This window comes from Hoplias malabaricus, chromosome 1, assembly GCF_029633855.1.
Source record: "Hoplias malabaricus isolate fHopMal1 chromosome 1, fHopMal1.hap1, whole genome shotgun sequence".
Lineage (NCBI taxonomy): Eukaryota > Metazoa > Chordata > Actinopteri > Characiformes > Erythrinidae > Hoplias > Hoplias malabaricus.
In genome coordinates this window covers 7,196,431-7,219,307 of record NC_089800.1, presented here as the reverse complement: position 1 = coordinate 7,219,307, position 22,877 = coordinate 7,196,431, and the positions used below count along the sequence as shown (strand labels likewise).

Genomic DNA, 22,877 nt, shown 5'->3' with positions numbered 1-22,877 from the left:
AGTCATTTCTAAAAGGATTTAAAGGAATGATCACTTTCAAACTAATCTCTATCTGCTGCATCTGAATTTTCGAATGTGTTTTTTGAATCATTGACTTTTCAGTTTTCTAACAACAGAGAAACATGTCAGAATCCTTGCCCTTATGCCACAGATACATTCATTGATTTATTCATTCATTATCTGTAACCCTCTTATCCAGTTCAGGGTCGCGGTGAGTCCGGAGCCTACCCGGAATCATTGGGCGCAAGGCAGGAACACACCCTGGAGGGGGCGCCAGTCCTTCACAGGGGCCACAGATACAGCAAATAGAAATTACGCTGAAAATCACTCCTTTAAGGGGTTTAGCTACAGTTTTTTATTTAATCACAACACTGATATGTTCACAGCTCCAAATGGGAATCGATAAAGGAGCATACCACTGCTTTTCACAATCATACATATTCACCATGTACTGCCTGCAATAGCCCTGGCTCTCAAAATTTTTTTTTTGAAAATAATGATTGAAATCTAACTTGGGCAGATGCCATTACACTGGCTTTCATTCATTGTTAGTCATGCTACATTCCATTAATTGTGAGCGACATTAACTCTACAGTTCAATAGGTTCTATTAGCACATTAGCATGCTTATTCAATTATACCTTTAATTATACTAGTGTTATTCTGAGTAAGCAAACATCATCCCTTAATGCTTGCGTTTGAACAGCTATTTCTTTCAGGGTAAACATCGTTAGGGCAGGAAACATAAAAATCTTCAGGTCCTGCATGCAGAATTAGGGCTCATGGCTATTGCAGATGGGTTTAGCGCACAGCAGAACCTGAATCTGAGAGGCTAAACCCAGACAAGCAGGCTACAGACCTGGATATGCTTCGACTTCTTCTCGTCCATCGTCTGGGAGAGAAACGAGAGGGAACCAGAAGAAGGTCATGAAAGAAAGAAAAAAAAAATCGGTGCCCATGCACTGGCTAGTGCTAACACACTAAACCATGCATGGCCCCAGTGCAACTAAGTGTGCCACCAAACACTTAAACAGCCTAGGGCATGAAAAATGAATGGGCCAAAAGCAGTGTTGGAAATGGCATATTCAATGTTGTGATATTATTACCAAATTTCCCATAACCTCCAAACACCCCAAAATATGATCAAACTTATAAAAATAACATATTCTTTGAAAAGCACTCTTATGTAAAATGTAAAATACTGATATATACCACACAAACCAGGCTGAATTCAGCTTTCTCCAAAAATGTCCAGACGTTTTTGTTCACAAGGAGCCTCACTGTCTTGGAAACATCGGAAAGAGTTAAAATGTAAAATCACTTACTTCTCTCTAGCGTTCCCTTCGGAGGCAGCTGTGGTAGCTGCCGTCCTTTCCTGCTGTTCATGGGCGTGCTCGTGGGACTGGTTTGGACTGATCCACTGCGTGGGTGCGCCCTGCCAAACACAAACAGCATCTCATTAAAGTAGGTATTTCTACATTTGAGTAATTCCATTGTTTCTAGTCATTTGAAACTGGAGTAATTATTGAGAAACTATTTTGTAGACGTACAGCATATTTTATGCCATGTTTAAAATAATGTAATATATTCTATCATTTCTCATCTTTCTCCTGGTCCTGGAGTAACATTGCTGTAGTGTTATAGGTGCACGTTTCCAATTAACCTGCTTTGTGGGGGCCCAATACATGTTTTAATTTAGTTAAGGCTGTTCAGTTAAGTCAAGCCTACCATATATAACAGGACTGTACGGTCTGCACAATCTCCCTGCTTTAAAATGTGACTCTTAGAGGCACTCATCTCTTTTTAGCTGCTCCAAACCAATTCCAAAACTAACCAAATGACAAAGACATAATGACACAAATAAGAGCCAAAAAGCTATGAAAAGAAAATGCAGAGTACTCCAGAACCACGGCTGAGAACTATGAAATGAGAATTACTTACTTGACACAAACTTAAAATTCTCAAGATATAATCTTTTAATAATGATTAATACATTTCTCATTATTTTTAATGATTACTTCTCTATTCCCATTAAAACTGTAATGTCTAATACATAACCATCTACGGAGCTCCTAAGGTGACATGGTGGGTTTATTTAGCGTCGTGGCCACTATATACAATTTTGAGGCCACGAAATAATATATTGAGGCCACAATATAGTATTTTGAGGACACGAAATAATATATTGAGGCTACAATATAGCATTTTGAGGCCACGAAATAATATATTGAGGCCACAATATAGTATTTTGAGGCCACAAAATAATATATTAAGGCCACAATATAGTATTTTGAGGCCACAGAATAATATATTGAGGCCACAATATAGTATTTTGAGGCCACGAAATAATATATTGAGACCACAAAATAGTAAATTGAGGTCATGAAATGACTGCGCACGCTGACAAAACTTGTACAAACTTACCTTGTCTTCCACCATTTTTGCTATTTGATTTTCTGAACATTTTTGTTATTCTCCTCCATAGATCTCTCCTGGAGAAAGTTCTCTAATTCGCACTGCTTTTCCATGTCATCCATGAACCTCAAGGCAATGTGCATTAACGATAACCAACTGCAGTCTGGTGTTAGACTTAATCTCAAAGGTTAGTTGTGTGGTTGTTCAGCTGCTATGCCTCAACATATTATTTTGTGGCCTCAATATATTATTTCCTGGCCTGAAAATGTTAGTTCGTGGCCTCAAAATACTTTATAGTGGCCACGACTTGCTAAATAAACCCACCATGTCACCTTAGGGGCTTCGTAACCAACCAAAAAAAAAAAAAAAAAAAAACACTTAAACAGCAGTTTGAATTAACAGCATTATTTGAAATAATCTGCTTTTGCCTAAACAGTGTATTACTAATTCATTAGAAATAAATGCACACATACTTTCTATTAAAGACAGAAGTATAGTATGACATTTGAACCTTCAGAATGAGGACAATGAAAGATTTGAGAGGTGTCTGCTGAAAATGATTTTTTGCAATCATTTATATATATGTAGGGTCATATATATAGATTTGAAAAAGGCCATGCACAGCCTTTAGGATGCTGAGAGGCAGAGGCAACAGAAACAGGAACAGCATGCTTGTGCTGGCAACCCTTTTTAACAAAGGACTTTAACAAAGGGAGGAAAACTGCCAAAATTCTGAGGAAATTAAGAAGCATTAATATTTGACTTTTTGTACCCCATATAGATACATATATATATATATATATATATATATATATATATATATATATATATATATATATATATATATATATATATATATATATATATATGTGTGTGTGTGTGATTTTGACTAAATAATTAATGGCATATAGCAAAATAACAGGTAACTTAACTGGCACTGACGTATTGTATCACAGTGCTCAAAGTCAATACAACAATGATTATTTAGCATTAATTAAGCTTCCCCAGTTGGTGAGTAAAAACAATGAGAATATATGCACAATATTGTCAAATAAAGGTATTATCATGAAGCTTGAAACAGTGTAGCACTAAAGAAAGAGCATGCAAGCAAAACTATGTTACATTTATTCAAGTACAGTTCAAGTTATCTATCAAATCAAACAAAGAAATACTGAGAGTACTATCTGTACAAAAAAAAATGTTTTGGCACGTTGAAGTGTATCTCCCATTTTGTTGCTGCAAGAAAAATGAGCTGCATTTAACTTCATTGTTCATAATGGAGGAAATAAATCGTATGAGACACCAAATAGAAATAGAAAATGGAACAAAAAAAATGAAATCATACATTTGTTCATGTTAGTAAAGGAACCATCAATGGAGACTCAACACCATTATACTCAGTCTGAATATAAGTGGTGTGTGTAGACAACAAAAAACAAAACACGTAGAAACTACAAGAAGGATGTTAGTATCTAATGATACTACTTGTTGGCTACGTGGGCTGGTGCAAAAGTAAAAGCACTGCTGCAAAACAGGGAAAAGCATTGCTGTAGAACAGAAAAACGGGTGGGTGAGTGATTGGTTGACTGAGTGGGAGGAGCGAGGAGGGTGATGGTGAACTGTTATTGATTGGTTGGGGCTGCTGAGCAGGTAGAGTCAGCTGCTCTGGTCTGGGTCACCTCGTTAAGGCGGGGGAGGGTGGCGCGGAGTGTCCGGATGGCAAGGTGGGCATGGACGATCTCATGTGGTGGCCGTCAGGGGGCCGCTCGGTGGAGCGGGAGCGGGTGTACATGGGCCGTTCCATGGCGGCCCTCTGGTCAGCCGAACGGGACCTGTGGTGAAATTCGTGTCTGTCCAGCGCACCGTAATTCCTGAAAGAATGTTATGGAGGAAGGGGAAACAGGTTGGTTGGAGCTCACTGGAATAAGGGATGACAGTAAGGGTGCAAACCAAGGAACCAAATGGAGAAAATTATATCAAGGTCAACAGAACACATTTCTGGAACGGAATGGAGCTGTTCAGTCTTGGGTGTGATGTGCTGTGTTTTCTAAAAACATTTTTAAAAAAAGCCACAAATCAACTTTCAAAACAAACCACACATTAGCGTCTATTGTGAGTATTTTTACGAGTACTAGGCTTTTGTATTATTAGAGTATCCTTGTAACACACACCTGGCTAGATTTAAGGCAATGTCTTAAGAAATATGAATATAATAATAATGAACGAATGCTAGTAGAAGCCAGTAAGCATGACGGTAATTAGATTACACCAGCTGGTCCCTACTAGCTTCAATTCACACCTAGCTATGTAAAGTTTTTGATGAAAAAAACCTGTTGGAAAGACAGGTATACTTGTGTGTCTTGACAAACCAATGCTGCGTCCTCATATATAAACCATAGTTAAACCTCACTCTACATCAGTTCATAAACAGTTCATAGCATTTCTTCCCTGTCTGGGCATTTTCAGATTTTATAAATCACAGTTTAAACATTCATTTTCACAGTCATTTCAAGATCTCTTCTCCTTTTGTTTTTCAGCTCAATTTGAGTGAGTGAGTCAACGTATATTCAGCAAAACAGAAGGACATGTGAAAACTTCGAAACAAAAACACAAAGGATAAACACATACAAAATGCTGTTTAAACACAAACAAGACAGTACACATAGATTTATAATAATGAACTTCAGCACTGCTAACACTGAAAAGCACAGTGACCTAAACTACTAACCATGTGACATCACAACACAAGACATTAATAGACACCAAAGTGAAGTACAAAAACACAGGGTGTTTAAAGTGTATGAAAAATTGTCCAGCAATATCTACTTCATCTGTCAAATGGAAGGAATATAATCACAGTTCATAAACATCTGCTTCTAAAGAAAAAAAGGAAAAGCTTAACAAACTAATCATATCATTTTTATAATCTTTTACTAAAATGGATATGTAGGGTATTGCCAAAAGCTAAACAATGCACACAGAGCACTAGCTATACAATTCTTGTACTGCAGTGCTAAACTACACACATGGCAAGTGTTACTCCAAAAATTACTTTTCTCTGTTCGTCTCAGAATCCAACAGAAATGTAAGCTTTTTTCATTAAATGAAAGACGAAATTTTCTATTGTATGCGTACATAATGTAGGGCTGGCCTGGAATATTCAGATTTTCGTTCCTTGGGTAGGTATTCGGTTTATAGTTTTGATTTTTTTTGGATAAATGTGGCAATAAAAGCAACCCTCCACTCCACATGTATTCAGCCTTGTCAACATGAAAGTCTTGAACGAAGCCTAAAACAGCCCAACACCCAACAGGAACCTACTTACAATGAAGCATGGCAAAGCTACAGTTCATTTTGTCAGCTTTACACCTCAAATCTCTTGTTTATTTGTGTACATTCTGTGCCCTTAGTGGTACCGTGTAGCGTACGAGTTAGCGTAATAATTATTCTGAGCAATAATTTGGGGTAATAATATTACTAATATAATATTATTACCCCAGCTTATATATTATATTATTATATATTATTATAATAAAAATAATATTCGGGTATTCAGATATTTGTTCATTCGGTGGGTATTCAGTTTCTAATTTTGAGATTCTGATATTTTGGGATAAATGTAGTTATCGATAAAGGCAACACTCTAACACGGTCAGGCTCCAGCAGTTTTTTACTGTGCTCTCCCCGCTCCACCTGTATGAAGCCTAAAACTCAGTCACATAAAACAGCCTAACATCCTAAAACTACACACTTACAATGAAGCAAGGCGACACCACAGTTCATTTTGTCAGCTTTGTGCCAGAAATTAGAGCAACTCCACTCAAACTGGTTGAATTGTGTATACTCTGTGCTCTTATTTAGCGAGCTAGTTAGCAGGTTAGCGAGTGAAGCCGCGCTTTGAGCCACGCTGCAGCCTGGAGAGAGGGATATTAAAGCAGGGGTCGGAAGTGGATTGTGTTAATGACAACAATATACACCAACCCACTCTACGAGTATTCGGATACTCACTGAATATCCCGGCTGAAGCTCTGAAGCCCAAAAAATGGTATTCGGGACAGCCCTAACATAATGAGGTCACAACTTCAATAACTAGCATTGCAAAATTATTTAGCATCTTAAGATATACATTAAAAGAGCTTATTTGTTTGAATAGAGCTCATTAAAAGATCACTTCCTTTGCATCGAGCATCTAACATCTACCAAATAACGTATTAGAAAACATGAGGTAACCTCTGCAACAATTCTACATCTTTACCAGAAACTGTAAACAAATCTAAGTGCATACAGAGGTTTGTCACTATTTTGAGGTTTGAAAAGTGACAGCATGCAATCATTTCTTTGGGAAGTATTGCTGTGGATATCTAAATGCTATATTTACAGTAAAACAACCCGTCCAAGAGGTCATCTTACAAATGTCACTGAACGCATACAGTATTAAGTTGCCATCTGAGATGGCATTAGAAGTTGCATTAGGGGTAAAAGCAGATGACTATCATCAAGAGCACATTAAAACAAGAGGTCTATTGGAACAGAGGGTTTCCCGCCTCCATCCTTGACTCTTATCTCGAGGCTGTTTTCTGCCATGCAACTTACACATGCATTACCTTTTTTTATTTACTCCCTCCTAGAATGTTTCTGATTCCTAACTGCAGTACAGTGCAAGAGTTGTAATATTTTCTCCAGGCTTAACAAGCTCTTCAGAATAATTCCCACACTATTCCGCAGAGTGGGGCCACCACTCAGAGAAGATGTGCAGTTTTTGACAGTGTAATTCAACCGTGCCCCTGCGTTTCTGATGACACATCAAATTCCACTCGGAAGAAAGCGCACCGCTCAACATTTTTGACTGACAGCCAGATGGCAGTGAGAGCCAAGATGGAAGAGCAGGGAAAAAACAAAAGAGGAAAACAGAGAAAGAAACTCGTGCCCAAATAGCACAGCTAAAACTGTGATAACCTGAAATTATGTGTGAGATACACAGAAGGTCTATGGCCTGTTAGTTGTTATATCAGTACTGATTTCACAATACTGCTATCTCAAAATATGTACATCAGCCTTTAAATGAGCCATAAACAATATCCTTTTCTCCTGCAATGATTAACATGGTCCTACAGTAGCAAAGAAATCTGTTCACTATAACACAGGCCGAACACTGTTATATCAAAGTGTTCTGAATATACACTGCATTTAGTGTAACTGCAGTATTCACCAATCTGACTGCAATACAGTAAATGTCCTACTGAGCAGCCGTTAAACACACAGAAACTGATGTGGCAATTGGTTTATAGAGAGAAGTCTCTGTGCAGGTCATCAGTAAGGAACGAAGACAATCTTGCAGTCATCAGTTACATAAATCCTCCAGATCCAGTGGAGAGTGTTCAGGGCTCAGTGAATCAATCATAGGATTTACACTGGGAGTCAGATGTACTGGGCAATGGGTGAAAGGCCAGAACATAGATACAGATAGTGGCTTAACTAGAACTAGAATTGTATTATATTCAGTGAATAATAAATGACAAGGTCATGTGCCTGTTTACTTGCACACAGCACTGTGCAAAAATCAATCAAATTCAGTTTTAAAACACCAGCTTAAATTTTTCAGTGTTAGGAACTGCAGGAAATTGATATTTAACGTAAACAACACACCTGTAACACAAACTATAATAATACATCTATCCATATGTATTTTTATTCTAGCACAGTACTGTAGACAAGTCTAAATAGCTACAGATGAGTCATGTAAACCTAATAGTATGCTTAAAATTCAAGCAAGAAATGCTTGAGGAGTTGGTGAAGTACTGTGTTTTTTATACTTTCTTAAACCTTTTCATACTTATCACAGCTAATTAAGACAGTGGAGATGAAATTGGGTCTTCTGTGAGAGAAAGGAGATTGTCAATGACACTGAATCTAATGATGTTATGAAAAGTCTATCCAAAAAAAACCCCAAAAATGTGGGGGACCCAGTCAACAAAAGCCTGTGCAACTGCCAGTCCCCCCTCACCTCCCAAATAGTTGCTATGCTACAGCACACATACAACATTTACAATACAAATTCCTTGTATAATCCTGACATGAAAACATCAGAACGTGAAACTGTCATCAAAAAGCAGCAGCCCAGCTACTGATTTTGGCCAAAAAATAATAATAAAAAAAAAGGTCTGCTGTTGAGCAGAAAAGGCACTGTATGGTGACATGCTCTCTCAAGTATCTCGCCATCTTGCATGGTCAATTACAAAAAAAATGCTGGAATTTGGGACGGAACAACGAACAACGAAATGGCCGACACAAACAGACTTCAGTATAGGTACCTCTCCATGTCATTGTAGGCTCCTTCAGAATAGGCCCGGGCCATCCTAGTGGAGCGCAGTAACCTGACTGCTTCTTCTCGATTGATGGGGTACAAGTAACTGCCTCGGCTGTCGGAAAGAAGGTGAGGTGAGACTCTGAGGTCTGACCAGCCCCAGTTAGGGAGAGCTTGTTCATTTCATGCTACTTAAGACAGGATTGCATATAAGAGACTCCTAAGTGAAGGACACCAAATGGAGCGCAATGGCTACAACTATGTACTGTTTGTTTAAACTTTAACTACAACAAATAGATTTAGAATATTTAGTTCATTTACCACACTGATTGGAATGTAATCAGTTTTAGTCCTTTCTTTACCTGAGGCTGAAAGTTATAACCCTTGAGTGTAAGTCAATGGCTCAAGACACATTTAATGTTTATTAGGCACTTGTGGAAAGTCCTGTAACTGGATCAGAAATGCATTTAAAATATGACACAAGGCTGAAATGCTTCTCATTTCATTTGAATGTTTTCATTAGCGCTCTCTAGTATCTGATCAGCCCAGAAGGGTCAGGATCTCCCTGCCAGAAGGTCTCTTGCCTGACCTATATTGAAACTTCTAGGGCACCATTCATGGTTAAATTACAGTGGTGTCACACATATTAGAAAATATGTAATACAAATTTGCTCCTTGAAAAAATACTCCATATAATAATAATAATAAATACTTCATTGCGTACATACAGCATATTTTGTGGGATTCACATATACACAGAACATTCAAAGCGGAGTGTTAACTTTGCTGGACAACTTTTCAAACACACAACTTCAGGAAGGATGCAGCATACTATAGGCTGGGGATTCACATAACATGATATAAAGACCTAATAGTATGCTTAAAATTCAAGCAAAAAATGCTTGAGGAGTTGGTGAAGTACTGTATTTTTTATACTTTCTTAAACCTTTTCATACTTATCACAACTAATTAAGACAGTGGAGATGAAATGTCTTCTGTGAGAGAAAGGAGATTGTCAATGACATTGAATCTAATGATGTTATGAAAAGTCTATACAGTAGCTCACCATTTAGCTACACAAAAAACACATGAGGAAGGCCTGTGTATATATTTTCACTTCACAGATAAATATATACAGCTGTGCGTTGAGTGTAGGATGAAGGAGGAAGAATAACGTAATATATATATATATTTTTTTATTTTTAGGGTTAGCATCAGTGGTCAAAATAAGCTTCTTGGGGGGGGTTTCTCAAAGTCAGGGTTTTGATGCTAAACAGGTGGTGGATTTTCATTAAAATGGTTTAAAAATGCATTTATGATTCACTGATTTAGCACATTTCATACCGGAAGGAACGAAGCTCATACTGTATGAACTAAACGTATTTTCCCATGTTTTTATCACTTCTTGACATCAAATCAATTTGAATATTCAAAAAAGCAGACCCAAATGTATTGACTTAAAACCTTAAATATAACTCACTGTGTGAATGTGCAGTCTCTGTTTACAGTATCACTGTGTACTTATGTAATTTGAAGTAGAAAAAAAAGCAAAGGGGATAAAACTTGACTTCTTTAATTGATTAAATATTGAAAACTGAAATTCAGTTTTAATTTGACCTCTTTAAACTCCAGGCTTGAGAAACCCTGATGGTCCACCATGTGGTTAGGTTGGTAGTAGGACAGACATGGGGAAAGATCTACCTGAGTTCCTTCTGCTGATGATCAACAGGCTGACTGTGTCTGGTTCGAGGTAGGGTGAGAAAATGACTGTAGGCGTATGGAAAGAACAGAGGGTAGAGGAGGAGAGTAGGAAGAGAGAAATGGGATTTGAGGTAAAGATGGGAAAAAGGGCCCATCCACTCTGCGATTAAGTGAGACAATGGGCCAAAATGGTCCAAGCAGAGACCAGTGGATGTAGCACAGTCCGGCAAAGCACAGTCACCAGCAGTGAAATACCCAAATCACAAAACCACTTCAGAGGGAAGGATGCGTATCTTTCCCATACTGAAATGCCAGTGCAATATATTGTATTATAATAAAATTATAATACATTCATATACTGCTAATATACAAATCACAACTATAGTAGAATACTCATTTTAAAGTTTCTGTAGAAATGGTATTTAAGAAATAATTAATTGACAACACATTTCAGAGGAAAGAAGTAAAAAAACAATCACCATAAACATGAATTTTAAAAAAGTCACTAAAACAAAGAAAAAAAAAAGGTTTCAAACACAAATAAAGAAATAAATAACATGCTATTTCTGCTGGGAAAAAAATAAATAAATAAAATAAAATAAAATAAAATAAATCATCCAGTTGAATCACATGAACACTATTACATTACCACCATAACACATTAACAGAATCCCGTTCATGCTACAGTAATTGCTCTATAAAGGGTCTCTTATTGGCTGATACGTTAAGGGAGATTAGAGAAGATAATCTGGGTTTTGGCACTTAAGGAGTTAACACAGAAAAGTAAATTAAGCACTCATTCAACCATCAAAACAATTACAACCCAAAATATTACAGCAAAAATGAATGGAAGCATCCAAATCCAAATGTATCTAACTACTTCATTGTTGTTGAGCCATTTGAACATTTTTGTATGAATACTTCTGTATATTTCACAACACAATAAAAGAGGAAGGTGAACAGTAAAAAGAAACATGTAACAGAGAGACAAAGTGACCGTACCTCTGAGGCGGGGGAACGCTAGGCGACCGTGAGCGCGCCCTGTTGATGTCCGCTGACCGCGAACAGTGATTGGACGATAAAACCTGCTCTGGCACTGAAAGGGTGGAGCTCTGAAGGTCCCTGCCATTTTGTCTGTAATCTGCGGGGAACACATATTGTTATGCTTAGTGAGGATCCAGACAATATATTCACCAAATCATTTAAAAGAATATTAATAATAAAGGTTTAATATGACCAACAACATGATTAATGCAGAATAAAGCCGTCATATTCACTGACATAACTGTATAGTATTGTTAAAAATGTCCGGAGATCTTTCCATAATGGATTTATTTTTCCAGATAAAAACAACCATTCGTTATTCACTACCAAAATGTATACTCTTGTGTGTCTTCTACGTAAATTTATATTATACTGTTTAAACAGTAAAATCAAGTGCTGTTTAGTTAACAAATTCCTACATTAGTTACTCCGTGAAGGACTGGACTTGTCAATGTAAGTCAATGGACTGGCCTTTCGCCTTCAATCGAAAAACAGCTTTTGCAACCCAAACCATAATAATGACTGCAAGAGCAATGTGCGCACTCAGATGGAAGGAGTTCATTATCCAGCCATCAGCCACAGTACACTGCCATGGATAAGGTCAGTGCCTAGCATGATTGAAGTTGACTGCTATCCAATGGAGTGCATCACACGTTAAATAGGCAAAGATATAACCACGGCTTTAAAAAGAAAATTTGGAAGGGAGATTTTGCCTGCTTGGGTGGTTTTCACTTCGCCTTACTTTGTTTTTACTTTGTGTGAACACAGCTGACTCAATCTGCTCAGGTCAAGTGATACATTTTACTGAATCAGCCAAACCTAAACAGGGTTTAATAATGGACTCTGCAAAATAAAAAAGCCTGCTGTTATACACAGATATATTAACATGTATGTATGTAGTATGAACTCATCATGATACCAATTACGCCACCGAGACCATTAATTACATAACAAAGCATACAATGCACCACCGACCGAGTAACAAAGTACACCGTATATAGAAACTGATAGTGATGCTGAAATGTCTGCATTAAACTAACAAAGTGTGCTGAAACAACAGTGTACCTCCAAATCAATGCTAAAAGTCTTTTCATTGTATCACACCAGCTCTAAAAGCTACCTCTCTCTCTTTTCACCCACACACAACCTCTATACCCAATCACCACCCACACACAACCCCACCCCCACGCTGAATGATCTCAGACTGCCTCAGTGCAGTGCAGCAGACCTGGCTGAGTCCAGCAGAGCTGAAAACAACCACAGCAACTCAGGGAGGGGGGGGGAAAAGCAGCAATCTATAATTCCTCTGAATGGTAATCATCTCTTGCAGGGGGAAGAGCCGAATCAGCACTTTTGTACATGGCTGGAGAGAGAGCCAGCAACACAAAGAGAGCGAGAGAGAGAGAGTGAGACAGGGGGAAAAGCGAGAAAGATAGCGTAAGAGAAAAAGAGGGGGGCTAGAAAAAAAAGTGATACAGAGAGGGGGCTGGGGTAGAGGTATGGGGACAGCCCTCTTTAAGACTGTAGAAAGGCATGGGTCAGAATTTTAAAACGTGTGTATGCACGAGGCGGTGTTTCTCCTTCAGAGTGTTGCATCTGCCCCGAAGACAGGTTTGTCACGAGGAAGGATGAAGCGGCCTATAAAAGAATATATGATCCAGTGCTGTAAACCAGATCAGCTGCGACATAATACTATCACTGAACCACCCTATGGCACAAATGATCAAGTGAACAGCAATGAATACTGTAAATGTTGCACTTATCCATCACTTTGAGCAGGAGGTGACCTGGCCAAGCTCTGGCCATATATATGTTCTTTCACAGCTACTGTTGCAGAACTGAACAAGCTTTATACAATGGTGACAAAACCCCCTTTCAAAGTTGCATTCTGTTCTCCAATAGCAGCCCACAGCCGCCATCACATGACCATGGTATTAGTCCACGAACGCAGGCAAGCAAGCTCACCAAAAGAGAAGAAGCTAAGTGAGGTAAGAAGGACAAACATGCTACTGTAGGTGTGCAACATCTAAGGGAAGGGAAGGCATTTAATGTGGGAGAACTACAACGTCTGCTTTTACACATTAAAAGGATGGCACATGTACTATATATTTGAATGGCCCTGCTTGACTGACCATGATGAAAGACGGTAATTACCAGTGATTCATAATATTATCATCAATTGGCTCAATTAGAATTAGATTTAGAACCACTTTATTGGCCACTGTGCTTGCACACAGAGGAGTTTGTTCTCTGCATTTAACCCAATCCGTGCAGTGAAACACACATTTACACACACACACTAGTGAGAATGCATGCCTAGAGCGGTGGGCAGCCCTAGCCACAGCGCCCGGGGAGCAGTTGTGGGTTAGGTGCCTTGCTCAAGGGCACTTCAGTCATGACCTTCCGGTTACAAGCCCAGTTCCCTAACCACCAGGCCACGGCTGCCCCCGTTGTAGTAAACAGTGATCTCGTCAACAAACAGAAATGTACAGCTGTGAATATATTTGTGAATCTATGGTTCAATATGCACAAGCAATATGCTCCTCAATGTTATTTGCACTTCATCACTACACCACTCACCAACGAGCATTGTATCCACTCGCTAATGTCCGCAGAGGTGATTCTGTTCTCACTTTCAGTATAAAACGTGTTACATAAACACAGTCATTCGGTTTGTGTTTGGTTAATCAGTAATAGTAAAATGGTGCAATTACCTGACACAACTCCGACGCCATCCTCACAGTCATAGTCTGAGATTTCACTGTCACTAATCCTATGAGATCCTGTAGGGAGAGAACAGTATGATACTGTATTTCTGCAGTGACCACAGCAGCCTAGCAGCAATACAAAAACCTAACATTAATCAGCCCAATCCAAGCATCAGCACTGCACTCTTAATTAATTGATTTCTAGGAATCTGACCAATGAATTTGGAATCATCTGATGCCAGAAGAGTGCTACTGTAAAGTTTGGTGGAGGAGGAATAATGACCTGGGCCTGGTTTCGTGGTTTAGGCCCCAGTGACTGCACATACGGATGTCCGCATGTCCAGATACTTTTGGTCACGTAACATATTATAGGTGTAAACAAGGTACAAATTTGAAACCATTCACAGGCAATCAAAATCCAGCACATCCTTCCTCACCAACCTGCTGTCAGCTTGGCAAACTCTGTACCAAACTATTCGAGCGTTGCACAAAGAGGGAATATAAATTCCTGTTTTCTTTTTTCGGTCAATCCATCCATTTCTGTCATGGGAAATAAACAGAGTGGAGCGTTTCTGCCCTGGTCTACAGCGCTGACGGTTTCAGAGTTGACACTTTGAACGGGCAGCTCAATCAGTCAAAGAGCCCGGTTCAGATTGAGTGGGAAGGTTACTGGCCGTACAGAAGCTCCACTTAGACACTTCTTAGATGCTGAGGCCCCTTCCAGACCCTGCTAGCCTCCGTGTTCATCTCTCAGTCAACTTAACCTGAACGGACACTCGAGCTTTTACAAGAATGACAGGTGAGCAACTCTCCTGCCTCACTTCCTCTCTGCTTCCACCTCCCTGTTTTCTCAGGTTCACAGAAACTCTTTTAGCCCTCCTGTTTTAGATCAGTCATGTCTCTCTCTCACACACACACAATTTTACTTTAATTCTAGAACAGAAGTCTGATCAATCCAAGGCTAAATGTACAGGAGGCATAGTGCACAACATGCAATGAAACCAATGAGTGCTCTGCTTCTACCTGACTCAAATGCTAATTAACAAAACAAAGGCAAACTAACTGATGGATTTTGCCATTTGCCACGTGCACAGAGCACAACCTACAAGAGCACACACTGAAGGCCATTATTTATGACAGGTAACCTCAGTAACCTTATTAAAAATGTTTAAATCAATTGACCACTTTGTCAAATTGATCATATTGGTCATATTTGTCAAATACAAATACTGTATTGTCAAAACTGTAGAATAAAAACTCACTGAGGAAAAAGCAACAACAAAATCAACAAGAATATCACAGCAAACAAAAACAGCAAAAACAGAAGCACTGAAAACAAACAAACAAACAGACAGACAGACAGACAGACAGACAGACAGACAGACAGATAGACAGATAGATATACGATACACATGAATACAGGACAAAAAAATAAATAAAAAATACACATCTAACAGCCAGACAGAGTTTGAAGGGTTCAGTTTTTCAGGATGTGACACAGCATCAGTATGAACAGCCAGAAACAGAGAGGTAATAACACAGAATAAGTGGACAAACAGAAACACTTCTTGCAGTCATTGTTAGCGTGTCAGTTGGGTATTCGGTTATGTAAACGTTAGCTATGATGGAGTTCTGACAGAAGAGCAGCAAAGAGAAAAAAAAACACACAACACTGCTGAAACTGCTGAAACTGCGGAGAATCAGAGGGTATTGTGGGAAAGCGTGGGAGATGGTGCCATGTATTGTTTTATATCCTTTGTGTCTTTTTATTCTTCCACCGAAGCAAGAGGAAAGACTGGTTGGGATATTTAACTGCAGGACACAAGGAGAAGTTCATGGACAACCCCGCAGGGAGTGAAGTGGACATGCAGTGGTCTTTACCTGAATTATAGGAAATCGGGCCTTGTGCTGCAAAGACAATGAGGTCAAGAGAAAGGTGATGCAAAAACAGGCCAACTATTTCACACTGCTTCACTCTAAGAAAAGGCCAACCAAGCCTGTCATAACAGACCTTTAGGATTTACGGGAGCCATAATAGACAACTGTGAAGGAATTAAGACATTTACTACTAGCATTTATTAACAACACACTGAATACACAAAAACAAAAGTATAGATACAGTAGTAGAATACAGACAATATCAATATGTTTTTCAAAATATGTGAAATGTAGGATAATCAATAAGGGTGAATTCCCACTTTCACGTCTATTGTATAGCTCTGTATCCAAGTCTTATTTAATGATGCAAGCGTAAAATGAATCTGAAAAAAACTGTTAAAATGAGATCAAAGAAATGCTTCATACTCTGCAGTCTTCGTGAGGAGCTGTCTCCATGCATTGTTCTTCTCTGCAGGTAGGGGGAGCTCTTGGGCAGGGGCACAGAGGAAACATCATGCGTTTGCAGCTTGTACCAATGGGGCTCATCGTCCATCAGCGCTGTTTCCAATTCAATCAGAATCTAACAGAGGATACACACTTGTTTAACCCTTGAGTACACTACAATAAGTACACAACCTACAGTATCAGTACATTTTTTTTCATGTACACTCATGCAGCTGAGTGGGGCTTGGATGTTCCACTCCTTCTATAAGACTGGGCTGGGTGGGAGGGGGGGAAGTACAAAGAAATGCTAATCCAGGCCTAGAGAACTGAGAATGCTGAAAGAAACCAGCCATTCATGAATCTCTAAGCTGCGTGGCGATCACTCACCTCTCCCAGAAACTCACTCTCCTCCTCACGGACGCGTGCCTGGTCCCAGAGTGTGATCTCAAGCATGCGCTCCCGAAACTCCCGCCGGTGCACGGGGGAGTACATAAAAGTCTGGTTCCATTTGGGCTCCAAGGATTTCTTAACTGTTTTTGTTCTTCTCTTGCTTTTGTCGCTGGAGGAACAATAATTCAAACTGTTTTTATTTACCACCACGGCAAAAAGAACGCTGGGACACACAGAATGACAGATGTCTCTAGCCTCTATAACCATGTTGTAATCCATTGATACAAAATCTTTTCAGGTTTTCTTGTTTTCTAAAATCTTTGAAAAGAAACTTGTGCAACATTAAGGGCTCCACAGAGCACTACAGAAACAAGACAACCATGACTGACGGTCTTTGCTTCATTATTGTTAGAAGAGCTGCTCTGATAACCATTAGACGATCAAGTTGTCAATGTTCTCACAGCAGAACAGTATGTCAGCTTCAATAAATGAACCAAACAAAGCCCTGGGTTTCCCAAAAGATTCATAACACTGTTAATGGAAACAGCTACACGGTGAAGTTTAAACACTCCCACGTCCCAGATCACACTCAATACATGGCATAACTCTAGCAGGCCGAACACATTTATTCTAAAGCCAACACTGGTTGTACGTCTAAGTTTCCGCTAACCTTACCTTCTGTCGGGGAGGAAATAGATTTTGACGTAGGGATTTCTCGGCCGACCGTCTTCTCGTGAAGGCAGGTCCTTGGCTCCCAGGATGGTGACGATGAGCTGATGGCCCACTTTATCGTACCAGAGTTTGACCTGCACAAAAATCGACAAACTTTTAGGGGAAGATACTGAGAGCCTTGAAAGCCTGCAATCTGCGTAGTGCTTCTAATGTCTAAAGAGTTTGTGCATGTTTAAAGACGCATTGAGAGATTATCATGCCAAAGGAAAAATAAGAAAAGAAATAGTCCAGCATTTTTCGTAATGATCTGTGTTCTTCCACAGTGATCACGTATTTTCAGAACAAAGAAATCTGAGCAGGAGTTAAATCTCTATCATTATTGAAAGACTGAAATGGTGTCTGTGGTAATCATCAATACAATGCAGTAGATATCAGAATGAAAAATGCTGGAGTAATTTTTTTAACTGCATTAATATGATTCTGTTATTCATTTAATACAATTACACTTTCATTTTTTATGAATAGTATTTTACTATTATTATGCGCAACTGTCTTTCCTTAAGGCATAACATTCTTGCTATAACTAAAATATTTTAGATACTATTATTAAATACACCAGCTACATATAGAATTACATTTACAATATGTAAAACCCACATCTGCCCCAAAATGAACAAGGCAAATGGGGCAGGAGTCTGAATGCATAGCAGCAGTTGGTTCCTCATGCAGTGGCACACAGCAGACAAGCACCCCACTACGTGAAGTATGGACAACATAGAAACACACTTAGAAGTCAGACAAACTGATAAACGCACAGAAGATATGACAAACAAGAAAAAAAAAAGAAAAATCACAGAAACACCAAGTCTTCTAAGTCTTTGCCCATAGTTAATACGGCAAACACAGAATATTCAGACTTCTGTGTAAAGGCATGCAGAAGGGGACGGCATTCAATATGTATGCGCTCAAAGGTGAGATGTGTTCACTCAAATCTGTGTACCCTATGTTCAATAGTATTGCTGTTTTGCAGCCCTTTTTAGAAGAAAATTCCAGACACAATTGTAGAATTACTAAGTCAAAATAGAGGGGAAACAGGGCGTTTGAAATGAATATTGAAATATGTAGCAAAATATGTACATACTGATGCTAGCAGTATGTCCATTTACCTGCTAATCTAGTCACCCCCACCAGAGCTAACTATCTGTTGATTGTTACCATTCCCTGCCTCACAGTGTACAACCAATTCATAACTTTTTTACACTTTACGTTATTAGAAAACTTGCATGAATTTTGGGAAATAAGGCACAATCAAAAAATATCTTCACTCCTTCGAGAAAAGTCTCATCCTGTACTGTGAAATCCAACATGGAAAGTGCTCAGTATAAAGAACTTACAAATACATAACGTAACTTAACGTTATTTAAAGATACACAAAAATATTCTGCGAAGACTTTAGGTTTTTTACTGAGATGTAACCAATTTTTCACCAAGGCTGGAATGTTTAAAGGCTCCATGCAATTTTAGATTACACAGGAAAAAAGAGCCAAATTAGTTTGTCCTTGCAAAAATCAGCCCTTAAACACTACAGCATTTAAAGAGACACAGTCCTGCCCTATGTGAGTATCTGAAATAAATAAGATTGTTTCCTCTATAACGATACTGTACGATCATACTTCGTAAAGAGAATTGTGTGTTGGGCAACAGCTGTGTCTCTGAAAATATTTTGCTTCAGATCATGCAAATGATTCAAGCTTTCAAAATCATATGCTGAAAAATTAAGTCATAATAGTTGCGATGATAGTAAACAAAGGCAATAAAAGAAATAATAGGAATATATATTACACAAGCAAACAGAAAAACAGGATGCAGCCCTTTCTTTGCTGTGCATTTTAAATAGAAGCAGATAAGAAAAACAGGTATGCAGGGGCCACAAGGGAAGGGGTGGGGGTCTTTTTCATAGACAGCGACCATTACCTGAACCCTAGGGTTAAAAGGCTCGATTCTCCTACTAAGGCTTTGGCTCTGGATAAGCAAAATTAATGACAAAATAAAACAAAAACAAAACAAAGGAACAATGCAATAAAACTAAAACCCAAAAATGACACCACCAATGTTAGGGAAGCTCAGAAAGAGATTCAGTCTGAACACTGCAGGTTCAATGCTTAATCCACTGCTGAAGCGACAAAATTAATTCTTGAACAAAGTGCAATACAAATAGGATGTATTTCATTGAACATTTTCAACACTGCATTGTCTGAATGCTTTGTGCTTTTCCCCTCTGACTTCATTTGTAGAAGATGAAGTCATAGAATATAACCATTGTCACTTTTGTAGAATATTTTCACAAACATATATTTAACATACTCCTGGCAAAAAAAATATCCTGAAACTAGAATATTGAGATTGAACTTTGAAAAATACCACAATGTATTCAAAATTAAAATAAGTATAGGATGATTTTTTACATTTTGATTAAATTCAGGAAATGTTTGAATAAATGAATTTTTCACTTTCATGTATATTTTGATATTTGAAGTCTTATATTTTTCAGTTGCAGATTTTGTGTTTTTCAGATTCAGATCTTATTTTCAGTTACAGATCTTTTTGTTTTCACTTTCGGATCCTTGTTTTTCAGTTTAAGACGTTTGGCCCGATTCTGCCATGGGAGGCGGGATTTGAGCTGAGAGGGGCGTGGCATAATGACATCATAACAATGAAGGCGAAGGACCTTCCTCAGTGTTGACTATGAGAAATATCACTGAACGCTCACATTATACACAATATTCAGTGTAAAATGTGGACTTTACTGACAAAGTCCTGTATAAAATTTTCAGCATCAACTGCAGTATAAGAGTGAAAAACCCTGCCAGACAATAATACAAATGTTTAAAAAACTTTTATAATAGCATTAAACAATAGCATTTTCTTGCTAGTTTTATTTACTTGTGTATTGCACTCTGAACCTTAAAAGAAAGCAGTAGTGGGGGGGGGGGGTTACACCCGTTTCCTTTTTACTTTCTAATATTCTACTTTTGAAATCACAGTTCATCACATCGGTGATGTTTTTGAAATCTTCTGAAGAATTCACTTATTGATTAATCCTTGGAAACTAGGTGAATGAAGTAATGACATGATAATGATGAGGGCCAGTCTATTTTACTGGCAATAGAACCTTAAGTATTTAAACTGAATCTCCATCTAAGCAAACAACAAATACATAGAAACACACAAGATTCTGTTACCCAAATACAAACACATTACACACACATACATGTCTCAGTGTTATAGATAGTGCACTGCAGGGTTTGGTTAGATACCTATGGAGGTATTCAAACCATATAAAAGCTCTTAAGACATCTGACTAGAAGTGGGGATATTTCAAATCAACTTTTTCCTGATTTTCTGAGTGTATCTTGAATATGTTTATAATGTATAGAGCACTACATGAGCCATGTTCACATCAATTTTAGACTGCAAACAATAATTAGTGTGCAATGTCTAGAAAAACTGAAGTAACAAGTAAATGAGTGGATGTCTACTCATCAAGCATTTAATTTAGTAAAGAAAATGTTTTTAAATAGATTTCTTCAGAAATAATTTTTTCAAATTTGAAATAATATGCTAGTCATAAAAATGTGATACTACTATTCAGTTCAGATGTAACAATGCAACAAAATACATTGTATCATTCAGTATTCGTCTCTATATCTAATATATTCAGCTCACTGAAATAAATAATGCACTTGTAACAACTTAATTTACACACATTGTATAATAAAATTAAACAATTATGGCCTCAACAAGGTAAGATATTTTCTCTTTTGAAATTAACACATCTTCAAGAGTATGGAGGAGCACACACTCTGTTTAAGTCTATCTTTGCTTGAGGGTAAAATATTAGCTTGAGGCTATGTAATAGTCTCTCATTTTATCTCTTTTGTTCTGCTTCTGGAGTTTATCCATTTAGTAAATGTGAGAGGATGATACAATGTCCACCATCCCCCACCCCTAAACCTAGTCTCCATTAAAGGTGGGCAGCATTTAACCATTCAGTGTGCAACCCTTTAAACCCTAGACCAGCTCTGCTCATGTTCAGAAGTCATCTGCAGGCCTCCTCACATGGAACATTTTACAGCTAAACAATGTAGGATCACAACTGTGAGTAACATGATCAGGTCTAGTGCTAAGGGCCGTTGGGCTCACTCCAGCGCTGCGGCCTAGCACAAGCACCATGGAACTGGGCCAGAACCTTATCTTTCCTTCATGTCAGCTTTGTTCACCTCACAAGTGTTTGCCAACCTTTTAACTGGGCTTGAAAACGAGGCACAACAGCTAGCACTTAAGCCATAGCTCTGAAAACAATACACTGCAGTTGGATCAGGATGTAAATAAAACATTGCACAGAAGCTCTGTAGGTCGAAATGATTTACATGAAAGATGGATTCTGACCATTGCACAGTACTAAAAATATATTTATATTACAAATATTATGCTGTCTAACTCAGATTGACAATAAACAATGGCAAATAGTGGTAATGCTATTATTCTGTAATGTGATAATGCAATAAGTACATATTTTACACTGGCTTTGCATAAATGACAACACTGTATATTTATATTTCATTGCCTTAGGGTTGACAGCATTGATTAAGCTACATTAAAAAAACAAAGTAATCTACCACATATATTTTTCACAATCAAGTTTATAAAACTCTAAAATAAACCTTTTTAAACCTCCCAATGATTACAAAATACTTTCCTGGATAAATGTAAAGATAAACACTGAATGCTTTTAAATTAACGTCATTAAAATAACACCATAAAAATGTCAAAAAAATACAATGTAATCACGAGTAGTTCACTGAGAAGGTCTGTGTTTCTTTTCTATTTAAAAGGAACTATTTGTGATGTAATAAATTTATAAAATGTCACACCTATCTGTCAGTTTGCGCTTAACGACACCAAATAAAGAAACAGCCTTTAAGGAAAAAACGGGAAATTAAAAATGTGTCTAAGGTCATACATCGTACTTGTAAAGAAAAAGAATCACCATCTTTACCCCCCAGAGATTGTACTGGAGAGTGATGCATTATGGGAACTCACTGAGAGCTGTCCGGATAAGTACTGGGGTGCGTCTCGCAGCATGCCGGGACTCATGGGGGACGTGACGGATATGGACGGCCTCTCCATTTTCTGCGACTCAAACGAGCTGGAACCTTCAGAAGGATTTTAATAAAAGGAAGAGAGGAGAATTGAATAAAAAGCATGGTACGTACGGACAAAAGGGTTCTGCTTGGTTTACGCAGACGACAGGAAGAATCT

The 22,877-nt window shown here is 38.2% G+C and overlaps 1 protein-coding gene across 6 annotated transcripts in view; it reads right to left on the bottom strand.

Annotated features, from left to right (window-relative positions):
- The window catches only part of rims2a (regulating synaptic membrane exocytosis 2a), a 190,394-nt gene that overhangs the window by 64,404 nt on the left and 103,113 nt on the right, over positions 1-22,877 (bottom strand). For 2 of the 6 annotated variants that reach the window (XM_066645245.1, XM_066645263.1), the window contains 11 exons: positions 22,659-22,771; positions 19,530-19,577; positions 17,559-17,689; positions 16,881-17,052; positions 16,476-16,629; positions 14,178-14,246; positions 11,422-11,560; positions 8,726-8,833; positions 4,094-4,285; positions 1,325-1,434; positions 859-891 (listed from right to left, as the gene is read on the bottom strand). In XM_066645245.1, coding sequence (XP_066501342.1) covers positions 859-891; positions 1,325-1,434; positions 4,094-4,285; positions 8,726-8,833; positions 11,422-11,560; positions 14,178-14,246; positions 16,476-16,629; positions 16,881-17,052; positions 17,559-17,689; positions 19,530-19,577; positions 22,659-22,771 — 1,269 coding nt within the window. Of the gene's footprint in view, positions 1-858; positions 892-1,324; positions 1,435-4,093; positions 4,286-8,725; positions 8,834-11,421; positions 11,561-14,177; positions 14,247-16,052; positions 16,080-16,475; positions 16,630-16,880; positions 17,053-17,558; positions 17,690-19,529; positions 19,578-22,658; positions 22,772-22,877 lie in introns of all 6 variants that reach the window. The other 4 variants (XM_066645234.1, XM_066645255.1, XM_066645209.1 and 1 more) reach the window with 3 other exon arrangements.